At 44.9% G+C, this 16,982-nt stretch overlaps 1 protein-coding gene across 1 annotated transcript in view; it reads left to right on the top strand.

Annotated features, from left to right (window-relative positions):
• LOC144769215 (uncharacterized) overlaps nucleotides 1-16,982 on the top strand; it is a 222,402-nt gene that overhangs the window by 47,012 nt on the left and 158,408 nt on the right. The window contains exon 4 of the mRNA XM_078653256.1: nucleotides 4,975-5,034. Within this exon, the coding sequence (XP_078509382.1) occupies nucleotides 4,975-5,034 (60 nt within the window). The remainder of the gene's footprint in view (nucleotides 1-4,974; nucleotides 5,035-16,982) is intronic.

Here is a 16,982-nt window from a genome sequence, read left to right as displayed (position 1 = left end):
ATTCACCCGGAAGGACCGAGCCAACAAAACAGGAGGAGGGATCTACAAAGACACCATCAGCATCACAACCAACGCCGAAGACACTACCCCCACCGCCGAACACCTACACTTCCAAATCCACACCGACCCCCTGACCACCCTTAGAGGAACGCTCATCTACAGACCCCCAGGCCCACGCACACAATTAAGCGAAACCTTCACCGACATCATCAGCCCGCACACCCTAGCCTCACCAGAATACATCCTCCTAGGAGACCTGAACGTCCACCTGGAGAACAACAATGACAACGCCACCACCACCCTGCTCGACAACCTCGCCAACCTTGGACTCAAGCAACTTGTGGACACCCCCACCCACCGCGCCGGCCACACCCTCGACGCCATCTTCTCCGCCAGCAACCACATCGCCTTCAACCACTCTACGGGACTACACTGGACCGACCACACCTGCATACACTTCACTTTCAAGAAGATCACATCTCACCACCACGCACACCGGATCCCCCGCAGATGCTGGAGTAAAATCACCACGGACCTGCTTGCCACTTCACTGAGCGCGAACCCTCCTACTGACACCAACACACCCGACACCAACAACGCAGCACTCAACTTTGCACAGTGGATCACCAACTGTGTCGACGACCTCACCCCAATGAAAAACCCCCGCAGCAAGTCCACCACCAGAAAACCCTCATGGTTCACTGACACCCTCAAGGCCGCAAAGAGATCCTGCAGAACGCTCGGAAAGACCTGGCGCCCAGAACGGACTACAGAAAACATGACAGCCCTCAAAGCCGCCACCCGCGAATACCACCAGCAGATCCGGAACACCAAGAGGACATTGTTCAAAGAGCGACTGGACAACAGCACCCACAACAACAAGGAACTCTTCAGCATCGTCAAAGAGCTCCCCAACCCCAGCAACAATGACGTCACCCCTTCGCAAGACCTCTGCAACTCCCTCGCCACGTTCTTCCACCGCATAATAGCAGATATGCACGACAGCTTCGGACCCCAAACTTCACCACCAAACACCAAAATTGCGACCCCCCCATCACCATCAACTCCTGGACCCCAATCAGCAGTGAAGACACCGTCGACGTCATGAGCACAATCCACTCCGGTTCACCCTCCACCCATGCCCCCATCACATCTTCAACAAAGCCGGCACCACCGTTGCACCCCACCTGCGAAACGTCATAAACAGCTCTTTCTCATCAGCCACCTTCCTGAAAGCTGAAAACATGCAGAGATCAACGTCCTCTTGATGAAACCCACAGCTGATCCCAAGAACCTCAAGAACTTCCGACCCATCTCTCTCCTCCCCTTCCCGGCCAAAGTCATCGAAAAGACCGTCAACAAACAGCTGACCGCTTTCCTCGAGAACAACAACTCGCTCGACCCTTCCCAGTCTGAAATCCGAGCCAACCACAGCACTGAGACAGCCCTCATCGCAGCCACAGACGACATCCAAACCCTGATCGACAACGGAGAAACCGCCACCCTCATTCTCATGGATCTCTCAGCAGCCTTCGACACCGTATGCCACCGCACCCTAATACACCACCTCAGCAACACTGGAATCCAAGATAAAGCACTGGAATGGATCACCTCGTTCATCTCTGGAAGAACCCAGAGAGTCCACCTTCCCCCCTTCCGGTCCGCGGCCACCGAGATCATCTGCGGCGTACCCCAAGGATCTTCACTCAGTCCAACTCTCCAACATCTACATGAGCCCCCTCACCACCATCGCACAAAAACACAACATCAACATCATCTCCTACGCCGATGACACCCAGCTGATACTCTTCCTCACCAAGGACCCAGCCACCGCCAAAACCAACTTCCAGCAAGGAATGAAAGAGGCAGCAGACTGGATGAAGCATAGTCGTCCCAAGCTCAACTCAGACAAGACGGAAGTCCTCATCCTCGGACAATCCCCCTCCACCTGGGACAACTCCTGGTGGCCCTCGGCGCTGGGCACTGCTCCGACGCCCACGGACCACGCACGCAAGCTGGGCTTCATCCTGGACTCCTCCCTCACGATGACCAAACAAGTCAATGCCGTCTCATCCTCCTGCTTCAACACCCTGCGTATGCTTCGAAAGATGTTCCGATGGATCCTCGCAGACACCAGAAGAACAGTCACCCAGGCCCTCGTCACTAGCCGACTGGACTACGGGAACGCCCTATACGCAGGAACCACCGCCAAACTTCAGACTCGCCTCCAGCGCATACAAAACGCCTCCGCTCTACTCATCCTCGACATCCCTCGCCACAGCCACATGTCCACCCACCTGAGAAACCTCCACTGGCTCCCCGTCAACAAAAGGATCACGTTAAGACTGCTCACCCATGCACACAAAGCGCTCCACAACTTGGGCCCGCCTACCTCAACAGCCGCCTCTCGTTCTACACCCCCACCCACCTGCCTCGCCCTCGTCCCTCGAAATCGCACAACCACTTCCGGAGGTAGATCTTGCTCCTACCTGGCAGCGAAGACCTGGAACTCCCTCCCCAGTCACCTACGACTGACCCAGGACCATCTCAGCTTCAGGAAGTACCTCAAGACCTGGCTCTTCGAGCAGTAGCAGCAAACCCCCCCCCCCCCCGCCAGTGCCTTAAGACCCTCACGGGTGAGTAGTGCGCTTTATCAATTCCATGATTGATTGAATTATAATAAGTTATAATACAGAACAAACACAAACAAAAATTAAAAGAAAGAAATAAAACACATTTTTAAATATATATTCAACAATTATACAAAAGACCGAAATAATTATGAATTGTTCCCAAAAATATATGTAGATAATTTTCCTATTTACTGAACAACTTCACACATTAACATATAATTGATTAATTTAAAGCATTAAAAAATATACCTAAATTACTTCTGACCCTGCTCTACAAACTCAACAACCTACCCAAAAAGCAAAATAGGATTGAATAAATGTTTAAAAATCTATTGTTTATACATTTACGCACAAACATGACACGAAAATGCATATTAATACATATTAAATGTGATACTTTAAATACATTTTAAAAAATTACATACACATTCACTTCATAAATAAAATGAATAATAATCCAACTAACCAATTACAAAATATACATATTAAAAACACATTTTTTAAATATTAAAATAAAATTTTATTTTAAAACACTTCCACCCTATGAGTGTGACTGCTCTACCCCGCGCAGCTCCACCACTAAGTGCTGCCCTGAGAGACCTGTACTCTCCGTTTTACCGTAGGTTTGAGGCCCTTGTCCAACTGCAGGCTCATGCCTGCACCTCATCCCTGGTGGTCCAGAGTGCTCTTCCGCTGTTCCGCTTTTTTTCTGTGCACTCTTTTCTCTTTTTTGCTCTCTCTTTTGCCTTTTGCTCCCTCTTTTCTCTTGTTCTCTCTCTTTTCCCTTTTATGCCCTATTTTCTCTTGTGCTCTCTCTTTTCTCTTTTGCTCCCACTTTTCTCTTTTGATCTCGCCTTTCCCTTTTTACTTTCTATTTTCTCTTATGCACCCTCTTTTCTCTTTTGCTCTCTCTTTTACAGTTTCACTCTCCCTGCCGCTGCTGTCCTGGCACCCCCTCCAGCATATCCTTCCCACTCCTGCTCCCGCCTCCCAGCTGACCACCCCCCAACCCCTACTTATTGGTGGCCACTGGGCAGCTGCGCCACTGGGGCACCAAAGGCACTCCCGTCTGCACCCGTCTGAGAACCGACCGAGACCAGCGCCAGGGGCCCTGGTCCTCCAACCTGCCTCTACTCCGACTCCAGCACCCTCCGTGCTCTCAACCCCATACGCAGCAACAACTGCCAGCTCTCGACACCTAGCGACACCCATAGCCTGATCTCCTGACGACACTGCCACTGCACCTTCACCCACCTCCAGACCCCAGCAGCAGCCCCCAGCCTACCGGATGTCATCGCAAACAAACCACTGTACTGTATCCTTCTCAACATGCGCTCCCTACACAAGCACACCATAGAAATCTGAGACCTCCTCAACACCCACACACCCGATGTTGCCTTCCTCAAATAAACCTGGACCAATGCCAACTCTGCGCCCGACCTCGCAATCGCCATTTCCGATGGATACAAGATACTCAGAAAAGACCGCCCAGGAGGAGGCATTGCCATCGTCCACAAAAGCTCCTTGTGGACGATGCAGTTCGATGTAGGTTTCTGAATATTTTGGCACGGGACTAAATCATTTTGATAGTCTGTTTCAACATTGTTTGAAATGCCAATTATCAAGAATAATGCCTTTACAGAGCTTCTGTTCTCCACACACTTTGAATTGACTGCTGGAAATAAACAGGTGCAGCAAGCAAGTGAAATGATTCAGAACATAACGTCCTGGTGATTTTAGACTTCAGGCCAACCCCCGATTGTATTTGTTTATTTCCCCTCTTCCTTGTTTCAAAATGTTGACATGGTAGCTTATGCGACTGGCTGACTCATTCTTACCAGGCAATCTCAGACCTAATGCACAAAAGCTTTCCCGATACATAATTATCATTATAGATCCACAATATCTCAAACTATAGTTGCCCACAGCGAAGCCTTCCTCCTTTTTTTGTAGTAAAACCATTCCCGTGCCACTGCTGCAGGTTTCTAAAGGGCAGGTCATGCACCTCTTTGGATATAACATCAGTAGATTCGAACATGACTTCTTGGCCTGGATGCATTCAGTCGCAGTGCATACACACACTGGCCAGTCTGTCTGTAAAATTCCACCTGTTCCATGATCTAGAACAATTGAGCCACCACTGAATTTTGAGAATCATTCTGTTTTGCCTAATTGAGCATCTTTCAGGGAATCATTGTGCAATTCCGTTCCAGCTTTGCAGTTATTGTGATGTCCTTGTTCACTGTCTGATGGATGATAGTTGCATGAATCTATTTTTTTCTAGATGTTTTTTATTACCTTTTTCGTTACAATAATCCATCCTCGTCATTGTTTCTTTTAGAATGGTGACGTAAATGTGGAAGAATTAAAAACGGCTCTCAGAGACCTACGCACTACATTGGTAAGCTATAATAAATCTTGTATCTATCTTTTTGGAACACTTCTCCAGGATATATCATTAGAGCTTTTACTAGTGCGCCATCTTTACAATGTAAAAGGACACAATTTCCCTACAAACAGAAGCTGCTTATATAAACCAACCAGTGGCAAAAAATGCTGCTTTAGAAAATATATCCATCAATTTAGGAGAGGGGTATTATTTTACTTTATGGCCGTTCTTTCTTCAGACTGAAGAATGCAAATAGTGATGGATGAAATGCTTGAAATAATCTCTGCCACTGGTAATTACTCTGGCCCTATCCCAATTAATCATTATTTGCACACAATATCACAACAGTTTGGACCCAGCCATATGAAAATCAGTCTTGACCCTGCTCCAATGGGAACAGCCAGGCCAGGTCCTCCGTGATTCGGAACACAAGCAGCCTAGGACAGGTTTTACCCTGATAAAGGCTCATCAGCCAGGAATAGATTGGGTTAAGTAAAACAATGTGCATGGCACCCATGTCTAGGTATACCCATCCCTCTTTGAGTGACCCGCTGAAGTATACAAAAACTTGTTCCCATGAGGAGTAGGGTAAATGCTGATTTGCAAATAGTTGGGTCCAAACTGAGGTAGCACAGTGAACAAAAGAACAATGGGTTTGGATGCTACCCGGATTGATTGCCAGTGGTTAGACTAATTGCAAGCATTCCTACCATCTCCTTTTGTGAATATGATGTACCACCCTACATGGCAACAGTATGCCCAGACATGGGTCCCATGCGCACGCTCCTACTGGAACCAAGTCTGGTTGATGAGCTCTTATCAGGAGGAAACTGTTCCTAGGCTGCTTTTTCCCCATTACGATAAGGACCTGACCTGGCAGTTCAGGCTGGACTGTTCCCATGAGGGCCAGGGTCAAGGTTAATTTGCATATGACTGATTTCAAACTGAGGTGGCATGATATGCAAAAGAATTATGAGTTGGGATGCTTCTCTGTTTGAATGCCTATAGTTATACAAATCACAAGCATCACTTCAATCTTGTTTACTACTAACACAAATACTGTACAACAAGTCAAATAGGGAATTTTAGTATTTTCTTTAGAAACTAATACAATGAGTTCAATAGCTAAAGCAATAAGTAGATAAATATGTACCCGGAAGGGTATTTAACAAACAATAAGGTGAGATAGGTTTGTTACAGCGTCATAAGTTGCAGTAATGTACTACTTTATTCTGACTGACTTGTTCTACAGAATTATTTTATTAAAAGGATGCAAAACCCTCATCTACTATTGTGACATGGTTCAGTATCAGTTGTTGCTCATCACCAAAGATCTGAGTGATGTATGAGTTCGACTCTCTCTGATCAGGAGTTCATAACACATTCTTCTTAATGAAGCACCATCCACGGTTGTAGAGATAGCTGTTGATTTCTTTTCTTTTAAACATTGTTATTGTTTTGAATTCTTGAAGGACAAGTAAAACAAACATGGCTTATATGGATCACATAAGTTATTACAGTATGATTTACATATGAGTTAATCCAAACGTCTGTAATCGTAACGTGCAATACGATAAGAGATTGAGTTCTAAAGTGTTTATTCGCAGTGCAGAAAGCTAATGTTGTCAGTGGACCCATCATGACTTTCTCCATCAGTCCTCTAGGATATATAACAATTGTGTGTAAAGTTTGCATCAGACTAAAGTGTATCGAGGTCATGAACCCCAGACTTTGTTGTGTTTGTTGGGGCAACACCTGGCTGTATAAACAGCCTTCTCGAGTGTGCAACTGTGGTCCATTCCCTGTTTCCATTCTAGTAAATTGGGGGAGTGGAGTTCTCCAGTGTTTGGCTATATCACATTTAGTGATTAAGGGCCAGATGTACCACCATTTTTTTGCAGTCGCAAACGGTTAATTGTCCCGTTTGAGACCGCAAAAAAGGGCCCTAGCATGTAAAAATGCTATTTTGCGAGTCGGTGACTCGCAAAATAGCGTTTGCAACTCTCTTTATTAAAAAGGGGCTTCCCTTCCTAATACCAAGTCACAATGGAATGTACCATGTTTTATTAATGAGGCAGGCTATTTGCGACCCCATTAGGAATCGCTAATAGTGTCTGAGACACTGTTGTAAATTGCATTTTGCGAGTAGTAAAGTGACGCAATGTGCAAGCCGCATAATGTCGTACAGCTAGCCCTAGGTAACCAAGGTCTAAAAGGGTGAGGCTAGTGCAGTTCCCCCCTTGCTTCTCCATAAGCCCCTGTAAATGCACTTTGGGTGCGAGACCTAGCGAGTGCCCAAGTGATGTGATGTGATGTGGTAGGAAATACTGGATTCATCTCCAATAATGTTCTATGTCTGCCATTCCCAAGCTAGGTGTAGTAAAGTACCTATTGTAGATCTGATGCAGTCGCATACCGGTGGGTGTTATGCAGCTGATATGGGGTATAATATAATCTATGGCAATATCATATTTGCCAGGTTTGGGCTGAAATGGTCAGGGTGTATGGAGCTGCCAAGACTTCTTTTCATTTATCATTGTCTAATGTTCTTAGTTCGGTTTCTGAAGTTGCCCCGAGAAGGACCAAAAGTTCTTAAGCACTAGTTTTCACTGATCTATAAAACTATGATATACCGCCTTTCCCTATTGGTACTAAGATCAGTTTGGCTTCTAGAGGGTTACATTCAGGTAGATACTGGAGTTCCTCCTGGGGGGGGGGGGGTACAGTATGTGATGCAATTTGAGAATGTGAAAATCTGGCCCCCCCTAATAGGCTATACTCATTATGTAAGTCCTTATGTTGTTTCATGGCATCACCCTTACACACATCTCCCAATGTAAACATCTTGGTGTTATCTCAGCCTTTAATTGCTAGGGCTAGTGTTTTGTAGGGGAGTCAATTGCTCAACCAGAGAAGAGTCTCCTGCGTGGTTTGCAGTGCCATCCACTCACCTTTAAGGCTGCATGTCAAGCATGCAACCTTGATGTTGTGGGTCTAAAGAGGTGGGTTGGGGTTTTAGTTTGATATAATATATGCAGTGGACCCCTGTTGTAGATCAGATCTAGTTCCTGTCAATACCCTAAGTCTAACCTATCTCCAAGTATCCAATCTTTAACAGTTGTAAGGTGTGCAGCCTGAAAGAACAGCTGGATGTATTCCATTGCAAGGCCTTCCTCAAATCTGGATTGCCTGCATTTCACCGATATTCGTGGTTGCTTGCCCATCTATAGAAGTTTCCTAACTGTGGCATGTACGTTATTAAAGAGGGATCTCAGGACAGTCTGTGGGAAGTTTTGCAGAGTATATAAGAGCTTAGAAAGTGCTATAATTTTATGAGTGCTATTCTGCCCATAATTAATGGAGTGCCCACCATCTGTACAGGTACTTATTGAGCTGCTCCATGAGTAAAGGGATATTAGGATGCCAGGTCTGCTGAGGCGATCAGGCAACATGAATCCCTAGGTATTTAAAATGGTCTGTTCTGAGTTGAAGCTTTGGTTGCCATGGCACCTCTACTATCGTGCCCGCAATCAATACTCAAAGGGACTTGTCCCTCTTTACTCTCAGTCCCGCTGCTTATTCATATACTATTATTATCTGTACAAGCCTCCTTGGTGCTGGGATAGGATAAAGGCAGCATATCATCTGTATAGATAGAGAGATGCAGTTTTCTGGGAGGTTGCACCACTCAATGCCCTATTTTGCATGTCTCTTCTTAGCTATTTTGCCAGGGGCTCAATCACGGTGGTTAAGGGGAGAGGAACAGTGGGAATCCCTTTCTCGTACCCCTTTTGATCTGGAATGAATTGGATAGGCATTTGTTAAATAGTATTCCCACTCGGGTCCTGGATTTTGGTATGTAGAGGTAGACGAGGGAGCGGGGACCGAGAGTCATTTTTTCCAAGACTTGGAACAAAAGGGCCCACCTGACCCACCTAAAGCCAAAGCAATCCCAATTAATTAAGGAGGTGATGTCTTTTATTAATCTATTCTCCTGGATTTTGGCATAAATCCTTGACTCTACATTGATGAGGGAAATTGGAAGAATTATGAGCAAAGATGTGGAGGCTTTCCTGATTTATGTAGGTCCATGATTGTGTCATCTGCCTGTCGCTGGGGAAACAGCCTTTCTGTGTTGATTCTGAAAATAATGATGAAAATGGGGGCTCATCAGAGGCACATATTTGAAACAACAGTTCTACTGGGAATACGTTGTAGCCCAATTCTTTCCTGATTGTAAGGCAGCAGTCGCTGCCTTGCAGTTGAGAATCTCTTTCAGCAACATGGGCAGCTTTGGGAAGCCAGCCACACTTGCTTGGCAGTATCTATTGCTACAGTCCTCAGTTGATTCCTCAATATCTCAAGCTGTTGAAGTAGAGGGAGGATACTGATTGGACAACCTCTAGCTTCAGGTTCAGCACCTCTAACTCAAGGGCCATGATGTTAGCCTTGTGTTTTCAGCATTCTGCCTTGACGAGTGACATTAGAAACCCGCGGATGACAGTTGTAACAGCCTCCCATAGTGTCACTGTAGAGCCCACTGATTTGAGGTTAGGCAAAAATGATTCTTCTAGGTCTTCATGCAGCGAGGCGACTAAGTCGTCAGACATAAGCCACCACAGGATAAACTTCCACCAATAATTGGGTCTGCATTTGAGGCTTTGTAATTACAGTAGGAGTGGTGAATGGTCTGAGATTCCTCTGAGGAGCATCAATATTTTAGAGACGTCTAATGAGAACTCTTGTGGTAGGACGAAGTAGTTGAGGTGGGAAACATAGTGGTGTGCTGTTGATCAATAAGTGTATCCACTCCACCTATCCCCCCTTGCATGCCAAAAGTCAATGAGACCTAAAGTAGAACTCCAATCTGAGAATCATGTTGGATGGTAGGTCTTATCTTGTCCTATTCATCATACATCTCTCTGCTTGTTCATAACAGCATTGAAATCTCCCCCTATTACTAGTTTCTCAGGCGGTAATTCGGCCATGAGATCAGTGAAAGTGTGCAAAGTGATGCCTAGTGAGGAGGGTGGGGAGTACACATAGATCAAGGACCAATGTTTGCTACATATCTGCCTAGAGGATCCTCTTTTGATTTTTGAACTATAATTGAGGAGTTTATATGGAAGAGTATGGCAACCCCTCGAGAGCAGGACATGAATCCAGAATGAAATACCCTGTCATAACCCATCTACCAAGGAATACCCATGTGGTCCCTTTTAGGTCAGTCTGTTTGAGGAAGAGGATGATCAGGGAATGCCTTCTGACAAAATGTATGACAGTACTCCTCTTAATCTTGTCATTAAGGCCATTCACATTCCAGCAAAGAATTTTGAATGTACTGAAGTAGGCTGTGTCTTATGCTTACGTCACTAGGTAAAATTGGATACCACAATGTCACAAAGGGAAGCCTACATTGAGGTATGGGAATATTGTCCCCTCTTAAATTAACTTCCCCCTCCCCACACTTCTACTCCAGAAGCAACTGTTGCCCATTAAATTGTTATGACTAGAACTGTAAGTTGAACCCATGGCTTAGCACTTTGGCTCTAGTTCAGATGTGGGCTACACTTGTGATGTGGGGATAGCACAGCTCAAGACCCTCTGCTTAAGTAAGGAAGATGCACCACATGTGCACACATCCCGACACATGCACCTAGCTCCTCTACCATCTGCGGTCAGATATGAACCCAGTCCATCAACAGGTAAATGTATACACAGGAGGAACACTGTCAGTTAGAATAAGCATTTTCCATGGTCTGGCCTGGGATGTCATTACAGTGGTCTTCAGGGTTGTGTGGATCTTTGTCTCGTGCCACATTTTCTCCTATTCAATATTTCTCCTGGCGGGAGCAACGTCTACCAAAGCAGCCCATCTGTCATGATAGGCTGTCACAAAGACGATCTTCTCTAGACAGAAGAGGGTGCCCATGGTTTTGCCTACCTGCAAGCAGTCCAATGCCCCATCAGTTACATCACAGAATCATGCTTTAATGTTGTGCAGGACCTTGAGACCTGGTGGGAAAAGCAACATGTAGATAAACCTAATCGCTTTGAGTTTTTGCTTGACTTCAGAGAAGGGTTTGTGCTGTTGCCTGAGGGTTTAGTCTGGAAAGATCGTAATGAGGTTGGAGTCAATGGGTGGCACCTCAGTTTTCCTGCCCGCTTGGAGAATGGCATCACCATTCTTTAGTTAAGGAGGCGGACTTTGAACGGGCTTGGGGGAGTAACTTGGGTCATATTGGTCAACGATCGTTGTGCCCATTCCACTATAAAGCCCATAGAAAGGTACTCCTTTGGGGCACAAGAGAGAAGCCATGAGGTTATTAACTGGAAGGGCTGTGGGGTCCCTCTATACCATCCAGTACTCACACAATCCAGAGATTGTTACAATTGGGAGCCTTTGGGTTTGCAAACACCCATCAGAAAGGTTCAGCTTGGTTCCATTGGCAGAGTATGCTTGGTGCTCACATCTGGGTGGGCACACCTACCCACTTAGGGTGGCACACCAAAGCGTACAAAAAAAATATGGGGCATATTACCAACGAGTAGCGATATTTATCGCTAACTAGGCTTTGCAACAAATTTTTTATCGCTAAGCATCGCCGGAAATTATCGCTGAGATAACTTGCTAGTAGCAACGTTTATCTCCAAAGCGATAATTTTTCCGGCGATAGCGTGAATATCGCTGTGAACACAGCGATATTCACGCATTAGAGACAATTTGTTCTTAGCCATGTAATCCACCTCCCATTGGATAACATGACTAAGAACTGGTCTGAGCAAGCGTTAGTTTTTGGCGATAGCGGGAATATTTCCATTGCTAGGCCAGCCTTGTGAATAGGCGATAGCGACGTTATTGACTGCTTTCAGTTGCTAACGAGTTGGGTACGACCACTTTGCATGTCATTAGCGATAAATATCGCTAACATGCAAAGCAGGACCCAAACCGCTCGCTATCGCCTTCAAGCTCTTGCTAACTGCTGTTAGCGACAGCTTGATAATAGGGCGATAGAAATTTTGCCGCTTAGCGGCCGAAAACGGCCGCTAAACCCGCGAAAAGTGCTTATCGCCCCCCTTGATAATATGCCCCTATATCTAGCTGTTGAGCCTTAACTAGGGCGAAAACGGTCCTGGGTTAAATGAATTCTGGTTGTGAGAGAACCTGGCCTGGCAGTTCGAGCTGGACTGCTCCCACTGGAGTAAGGTCGAGACTGATTTGCATATGGCTGGCTCCAAACTCAGGTGTTATAGTATGCAAAATAACGATGAGCAAGGATGTGCCCCGAATAATTGCTGACATTAATTTGAGCACTGTGTCTATCACTTTTTTGTATACTTTAGTGTGCCATCATACAATCTCAGGCAAGAATCAACAATATACAAATCAGTGTTGACCCCGCGCAAATAAAAACAGTCCAGCCTGAACTTCCAGTCCAGGCCCTATCGTTACGTTACGTTAAAAGCATTTTTACTGCGCACGTTCACCAAGCGGTTTCATGACAAAATGGCAACTTGGGCGGAAGGTGCAGAGTGGAACAGAAGGGTTTTTAATAGTCTGCGAAAGCAGTCGTAACTGGGACAGAGGCGAAGCGCTAGAGGGAGGGAGTTCCAGGTGGAAGGGGCCATGGCAGAGAAACTCAGACCTCCATGCTTTTTCCGTCTGGTTTTGGGAACAACAAGTAAATTAAGAGATGCTGAGCGGAGATCTCTGGGGGGAACATAACAGGTCAAGCAGGAGGAAATAAAGACAGGGGCTAGATCTGATAAGGCTTTAAAGATGGTACAAGCAAACTTGAAAATGCAGCGTTTGGTAACAGGGAGCCAATGGAGGCTATGCAGAAGGGGGGTAACATGCTGATGTTTCGGCTGGTGGAAAATCAGGCGGGCTGCCTGGTTTTTTACCAGTTGTAGCCTATGGAGGTGGAAAGCTGGAATCCCAACATATAGAGTGTTAGCATAGTCGAGTCTGGAGGTAATGAGAGCTAGAATGACTAGAATCAGGGATTCTCTGGTGAGGAACCTGCAGATTTTGCGGATCCTCCTTAAATAGAAAAAGCAGGATGAAGTGACTGCGTTGATTTGTGGCCTCATAGAGAGGCCGTCAGTGATGACCACCCCCAGACTCTTCACAGTGCTAACAGGAGTGGGTGACACCCCTAGTGATGTAGGCCAAAAGGTGGAATTCCATGGATTGGTGGAACCTCCCACTAGTACAAGCTCTGTTTTAGTGGGGTTCAGTTTCAATTGGCTATGAAACATCCACTCTGCAATGTTAAGCATGGTAGACTGAAAAATAAAGCGGGAGGAAGGGAGGGAATCAATGGGAAAAATTAACTGAAGATCGTCTGCATAATTGAAAATGGTGACTGGGGTACTACGGAGGGAAGCTAAGAGGGGCTGTAAGTACAAGTTAAACAATAGGGGTGATAGCGCAGAGCCCTGAGGGACCCCGCAGGTTAAGGACGAGTAGGGTGCAGAGAAGGTGGATAAGTGCACCGCCTGGGTCCGGTGGTCCAGGAAAGATCTAAGCCAATCGAGGGCCACCCCCTGGATGCCGGCATTGTTGACACGGTCGATCAATATAGTATGATCGACCGTGTCAAAGGCCGCCGACAGGTCCAAGAGGACAAGGGCCTGTGAGATGTTTTTATCGGCTCCTTTCCTAAGGGCATCCATGACGGCCACTATGACCGCCTCGGTGCAATGGAGGGGTCTAAAACCCGCTTGTTGGGCATCCAGGAAGGAGGAGTCCTCAATGAAGGTAGTCAGGCAGCGGGTGACATATGTCTCCAAAATTTTTCCCAGATAGGGGAGGAGGGAAATGGGTCGTTAATTACTTAAAGTAGTAGGATCAGCATTAGGTTTTTTGAGAATAGGTATGACAGCTGCCTGTTTGAAAGAGCACGGGACCTCCCCAGTGGCTAAAGAATTGTTAAGCAGGGCCAATGGGGGGCCGGAACAATTATGCAGGAACAGGAACAATTATGGAGGACATTGGTTTTTGCTGTTCATGCTAAAGTGACACATTTATGCCCAGAAAAGGGTCCCATTCTCAGTGTGCCGGAAGACTCCAACCACACATCACTCTTGAGGTCTAAGCAGGCTGAACCTGGTATGTGGTTGCTGTGTTCATATGTGGAGGAGACGTGGCCTAGTATTTTGGGCTGTGCAGTTCCTATTGGAGTAGGATCAAGACTGATTTGCATATGGCTGGGTCACTGTCTAGTGCAATAGTAAGCAAAAAACAATCGAGTGGAATTCAGCCTTGGCTTCAATTAGCTGCAGCATTCCTTCCATCAACATTTGCTTGTCGTTTTCCCTATGGAGGCAAAAATTATTATTCTGGGGCCTTTATATCAAACAAAAAAAAACAATTATGCCTCTGAGTACTTTTATGTCAGAGTACTGCTTAAAGAAATATTGCCTGACTTAAATGGTGTGTCTTAAATAGCACTTACAGAAATATCATCCTATTGGGTGAATTCTTTCGAACATTAATACCAATGGGTGATATTTTTCTAAATAACATTTATGACAACATATTTGTATTATATGATATTCTTACTATGATATTTAACTGATGTGGCTTCCTGAACGATGTGTGTTTTGAATGTTAACATTAACAAGATTGGTTACTTTAAAGATTTTTAAGAAGAAGGATTAAAAAAATACTATTAAGTAATTCCTTTCATCTCCATCCACTATTTCTCTTTTAAAGATGCGCCTGGCTTTTCAAATCTACTTCCAAGGGAGATGCACTAGAGACACATTCTTCAGCATTACTTATTCATCCATTATACACTGGGGAAAGGATGTGGCTTAACGGTTATGGCGTCGATCGCAAATCTGGGAAAATGGGCTAGAGTCTCAGCAATGACCCTCAACATCCTGGGATTCTGGGCATATCACATATTCTCCTTTATTAAAAAATGAATGTGTCCTTGTGTAAAGCAACTGGTGCTCATGTAAAGCGCTCTGATACCTTTAGGTCAAGTTCGCGCTATATAAAACTCTGCAAAAAAAAAAATCAAAAAATTCTTACATATCAGAACCACATTATTGATCAATTTTCTACCTTTTTTATGATTTTATCTTCTATAAATGGTCTCAATGATCTGATTTTGTCTAATAGAATGATAGGCTTGATTGAAAAAATAATAGTTATCACTTGTAAGGTGGATCATCAGATTCCTTATAATCAGAAAATGGCCTGTAATATGCAGAGCTGAGCAAGTGTTTTATAAATGAAAGGCCAGAAAGAGTTACACTGTGCATAGCGATGATATATTTTGAAGCACACAGTGCTTGATTCTTTTGTTAATGGCCTTTTCAGTACATAGTAGAATATAAACTGCATGACAATTCATGATCTATACAATTCAATTCAATTCTTTCTTCATTCGTCCTTCCAAAGACAGGACATAAAAGATACACATAGATATAAACATCATATAAAATAATCTTGTCACACCAAATACAAACTCATTTTCCATTTAAAAAGAATACAGCTCACAAATACAGTACTTTTTCTCGAAACTAAAGTGGCAGTGCAAAACACTTGGGGGGTCATTAGGATGACGGGCGGACTTAGTCTGCCCGCCATCCTATCGGGACTAGGGACTGCCCGCCATAAGGGCGGGAGTCCCGTGGGTGGCATTAGGATGCGGCCGCCACAGTGGCGGCGGCATCCTGCATTTATAACATTGTGGCGGGCGGTGCTCTCTGCACCGCCCGCCACAATGCCATAAATGCATTTATGCATTTGCATACACAATTCGGCAGGCCCATCGTAATATGGCCGGCGGTGTCTAATAGACACCGCCACCATATTATTCCTTCTCCGCTCCGGCTGCAAGGCGAGCGGGGCGGAAAAGCGGCAGACGGTCTCCCCGCCATACTAATATGGCGAGGGGAATACGATTGTGGATGTCGGGCCGATTGCCCCCGCCAGGCTGGCGGTAGCCACCGCCAGCTTTGCGGGGGCAATCCGCCCGACATCATGATGGGGCCCTTGGTTTCGTAAGTAGCAGCAAATTTATCAGATATGAACTAAAGTGACAGTGCAAAATGCTTAGGTTCATAAATAGCAGCAAATATTATCTAATAGTGCAACAAAGAGAGACAACTGCAGTCATCAATAGCAGCAATTATTATATAAAATAAATACAAATAATAATCGGTCCTACAAAGGAGTTAGCAAATCAGGTAAACATTTTAACAGCAATACCGATGCATTCCATACAGAAAGTGATAAAATGCATTAAAATTAAAACAGCATACTCCTTCTCTTTGCTAAAGTGCACTTCAAAATGCTATCAACAGCAAAACAGACATCAAAATCACTAAGTTGCTGCAAAAAGTAGCGCAAGAGAGGTCCATACATTTAATAAACTACTCAGCAGCATGTGCATCAATCAACTGTCTGAAGATTGGCTTTTAACAAACATGTTGAATGTTTGTGGGAACGAGCTGCATTTGTGGGAAATCATAAAATGACTTAATTTCCTTTAAGTGTTAAGAAAGAAAATAATCCCCATATTGCAAAAAAAAAAGGTGCCTTATGTCCAATTTCATATAATGTAAACGTTAAACATGCATTTCTGACAAAAGAAAATTCTAGGTGCAACAACTAAATGGCAGATGTGTTCCACCTGAGTTGGGAATGTAAATTCGTGAGCATCTCCATAAATGCCATCTACAATGCCCATTGAACAACTTTCATAATGCCTTCAGAGTTCTTACACCTGAATCTACACCTCTTTTCTGGTTACAGCATACCTGTGTCTTGAAAAAAGATGGCTATTGCGAATAGAACCTCAGAGAATTTAGCTGCAGCCATTTTATTCTGCATCTAAGCAATATCCCCATGCACTCTTCTATTTATGATATTGCAACCCGGTTATTATATGTTACATTTTCTGACTGAGATGACACATTTTATTTTCTGGCAATGTTAG

The sequence above is a fragment of the Lissotriton helveticus genome, chromosome 7 (genome assembly GCF_964261635.1).
Source record: "Lissotriton helveticus chromosome 7, aLisHel1.1, whole genome shotgun sequence".
Taxonomy (NCBI): Eukaryota; Metazoa; Chordata; class Amphibia; order Caudata; family Salamandridae; genus Lissotriton; species Lissotriton helveticus.
Note: the sequence above shows the minus strand (reverse complement) of the source record. Positions and strands in the feature narration are given on the sequence as shown.